At 33.4% G+C, this 4,233-nt stretch overlaps 1 protein-coding gene across 1 annotated transcript in view; it reads left to right on the forward strand.

The window, feature by feature from the left end:
- Window positions 1-1,097: 1,097 nt before the first annotated feature.
- HELRODRAFT_157641 (hypothetical protein) overlaps window positions 1,098-4,233 on the forward strand; it is a gene marked incomplete at both ends in the record, with an annotated part of 10,030 nt that continues 6,894 nt past the window's right edge. The window contains 2 exons of the mRNA XM_009028042.1: window positions 1,098-1,694; window positions 2,549-2,825. Of these exons, the coding sequence (XP_009026290.1) occupies window positions 1,098-1,694; window positions 2,549-2,825 (874 nt within the window). The remainder of the gene's footprint in view (window positions 1,695-2,548; window positions 2,826-4,233) is intronic.

The following is a 4,233-nucleotide window of genomic DNA, read 5'->3' on the forward strand; positions in this document are numbered from 1 at the left end:
ACAAGACAACAGGATCAAAACAAGACTGTTTTTTTACCAATTGGAACATGGCAGCAACTTTCAAGAATAGATATAAATTCAATAACTGTTAATGATGAGGTCATCGCATTTTGTCAGACAGCAGCTAATCTGGGCTTCACGATTGATTCAGGTTTGTCAATGAAACAACACATTAAGAAGCTCTCAGCCGAATGCATGTTTCAAATCAGGAAAATCAATCAAATTCGACGATCCCTAGATACATCCACGCTGCAGACGTTGGTTCATGCATTTGTGCACTCACGCGTCGACTATTGCAATAGTTTGTTTTATGACTTGCCTGATCGATCCATGGCTGTACTTCAATCAATACAAAATCGAGCCGCAAAAGTTGTTGTTGGAGCTCTAAAATACGATCATGTGTCTCCAATACTGAAGGAACTTCATTGGCTAACCGTCGAAAAAAGAGTGTTGTTCAAAATTTCAACAATTGTCTACAGGTCTATCAACGGTCTAGCTCCATCTTATTTGTCTGACAGGTTCAAAAAGAGATCTTCAAAAGCATCTGGAACACACTTGAGATCCGATGTTTCAAACCTGCTGTTGATCCCAACAACGAGTCTCCGTATAGGCTCTCGTAACATTGCTGTTTCTGGACCAACTGTTTGGAACAACCTGCCTGCTGCTCTCAGAAATCCGGACCTAAACCTGCGTGATTTCAAGAAGAAACTGAAAACTCATTTATTTTCATTGTAATGCATTACTGATCGATTCTTTCTGTTTAGTCGACATGTTCTAAATATTATTTCGTATTTTCGTTTTATTGAATCGATTACTTTTCTGTTTATGACCAAATTTTAATCTTATTTATGTGCGATGTATTATGATTCCTCGTTTGTTATTTCAATTATGTTGTTAAGTTCAGTTTTTGTTAGATAGCGCTTTTGAGATTCCTTTAATTAGCGCTTCATAAATGTTTCAATAATAATAATAATAATAATAATCAGGCTGAAGTTTCTACCCAAGATGACGTCGAAGAAGAATTAATTAAAAATCGTACACAAACAAAGAAAACTGAAGCAGTGAAAATTAATAACTCCGCAAGCAGAGAAAACGAAATGAAAAATAAAGATGATGAGAAGAACAAAGATTCTAACAAAACATTGAATAATGGTGTTGAGAAATACAACGACCAAACGGAGATTGAAAGAAAATTTCAATGTGACGTTTGCAATAAGTGCTTCTCATGTAAGAAAAACTTATGGCGCCATCACAAAATTCACACTGGAGTGAAACCATATAAATGTAATGTCTGTGGTAAATCGTTTACTAAATCTTCTGATTTAAAGAGACACATGAGGTTACATACCGGTGAAAAGCCGTACAGTTGTGGTGCGTGTGAAAAGTCTTTCAGTGATCCTACCCCTTTTCGTCGCTACAAGAAGGCCCATAAACAAATACAACTACAACTACAAGAACTACAGAAACCCAGCGACAATAATGTTGTAAAATTGTTGAATTTAGATAACGAAAAGCATTTTTCCAGTTTAGAGGTAGAAAATGTGAAGCTATCTGGCGAGAGAGGACAGATTAGTTACGAGTATTTATCTTCAAACAAACAGAATTTCAAGAGTGAGAAGCCATGTGACAGAAGCGATGTGGTCAAATATGATAATCAGTCTGCATTTTCAACCCTTAATGACGTCATCTGTCCAGTGAGTTCTATCTCTGCAAAAATTACTTTACCGAAATTTATTAATAAACAACCAAAGTCTATTATCAACGAGTTACCAGTGGAACAACTGCTTGATGCACCGAATTTTCTAAAACAACAAACGCAACGACTACAGAGGCTACAAAAACCCAGCGACAACATTTCACCATTGGTTTTGTTGAATCTTCCAAAAGATAGTATAGATGAAAACAACAAAAAAGAAAAGAAAACAAAGAATGAAAATGGTTTTATTCGTACTGATGAAGTTTACCGAGAACGTTACAGTGATGAAATACGTGAAGTTCTGGAAAGGGAATTTAGTCAAAAAAAATATATCGATGTCAAAGATAGGGACCGAATTGCATTCAAACCGGCCTGAGTATTCGCCAGATTAATTTTGGGTTTCAGAACCAAAGGGCCAAAATCAAAAAATTCAAACCATTTGACGGAAGCGCTGTTATCAATTATGATAATCAGGCTGAATTTTCTACCCTTGATGACGTCGTCTGTCCTTCGATCTCGGAAGAAAAGTTAAGTACTTCAAGTTCACGTTTCAGCGATGAAGTACGTGCAGTTTTGAAACACGAATTCAGTCAAAAAGATTATGTCGATCTCGTAGATAAAATTCATGATAAAACAAAGAATCAAAATCTACGGAAAGACAAAATAACTCAGCAGACAAAGGAAGATGGAACAGTAAAAATTGATATTAATGCCGCAAGTAAAGAAAATGAAATAAAAATTGAAGATGATGAGACTAACAAAGATTCTAACACCGAATTTAAACTTTGTGTTGAAAAATACGAAGACCAAACAAAGATTGAAAAAAAATTTCATTGTGATGTTTGCAACAAGTCCTTTTCAAGTAAAGGTTACTTAACGCAACATAAAAAATTTCACTCCGGAGTGAAACTTTACAAATGCGATACATGCGGTAAATCTTTCGTCATGCATCATGATTTAAAAAAACACATTAGGACCCATACTGGAGAGAAACCATATAAATGTGATGTATGTGGTAAATCGTATACTACATCTTCTAGTTTAAATGTTCACGTGAGGATACATACCGGTGAAATGCCTTACAGTTGTGGTGCGTGTGGTAAGTCTTTCAGTAATCGTAGCTCTTTTCGTTGGCACAAGAAGACCCATAAATAAATTTTAGAGGATACAATTACATTGTCTGAGGATTTCGATTAATTTTGAACACTGTTCCTTTTTTATGTTTTTGTTTTTTAAATGAGTTTTATTAAAGATATAACAGTAACAATAACTTAATATTTAATTATATTTTATTTAATATTTAATATCTGATTTAATTTGAATAAATTTGTTGTTGGTTTATTGTTCATATTATATTTTAATTAAAGTTAAATAGTAAATATTTAATTGAGATCATTTAATTTTGAAACTCCTTAGAAGATATTTTCAATGATTATTTCATTAAAAAATTAACAACTCAAATCTGTTATAAATTATTTGGTATATGGGAAGATGCCTTGACGATCATGATGATGATAGTAATGATATACCATAATGAGATACTATGATATCATAATGAGATACTATGATATCATGATACCATAGAAAATGAAGATGATGATGAGGATGATGGCAGTTGTTATAATTATTGTTGTGATGACAATGACGTTGTTTAAAACTTATGGCCATAAAATTTGCTCGCTCTCCACTTTTAAGAACCTTACCGATTCCACTAACAAAATTTTATTTTCAAAATTTAAATGAGAAAAAATAATCATAAACCTAAAAACTAAGAAGTGTAGTAATGAAAATATTTTTTAAAAAAATATATTTTTTATTTAAAAAATATATTTTTTATTTAAAAGAAACATTTTTTTAAAATGTTGAAAATTAGTTAAGAAAACGTTGAAGAAGGTTTTTTTTTGAACGAAGGAAGAAAATTGTTGGAAGGTTTTCTGGCATCATTTTGCTCACGTCTGACAAGTTCGCTGCGGTAACCAGGCATCATGATAACGATGGTAGAGACGAGAAGAATGATGATGATGAAGATGACGACGATGATAATTCGGATGATGATGATGATAAAGAAAATGATGATGAAAATGGTAATGCTAATCAATCAATCAATCAATCAATTAGCTTATAAAGCGCTATTTCCGCGATGTTCAACAGCGCTCCTCAATGAATTTTGAAAACAGATAGGTCTTGAGATCCGCTCTGAACTTCGCAAGTGATGGAGAAATAGTTAGAGAAGTAGGTAGAGAGTTCCAGAGAAAAGGACCAGAAAAAGCAAAAGCAGATTTGGCAAAAGAGTGTTTAACACCAGTTAAGAAAAAGCGAGAAGAAGAAGACGATCGTAAACCGGGGCGTTTAGGTTCAATTAATATATCTGATAAGTACTTAGGAAATAATTTAGATTGAGACTTATACATGAACGTGCAAATTTTAAAAATTATTCTATATTTTATAGGTAGCCAGTGCAAGAGAACAAGATATGGAGATATATGAGAAAAGAAAGGGGCACGAGCAACTAGACGAGCAGCAGAGTAAAAGCTACT

Source organism: Helobdella robusta (assembly GCF_000326865.2).
Source record: "Helobdella robusta unplaced genomic scaffold HELROscaffold_52, whole genome shotgun sequence".
Taxonomy (NCBI): domain Eukaryota; kingdom Metazoa; phylum Annelida; class Clitellata; order Rhynchobdellida; family Glossiphoniidae; genus Helobdella; species Helobdella robusta.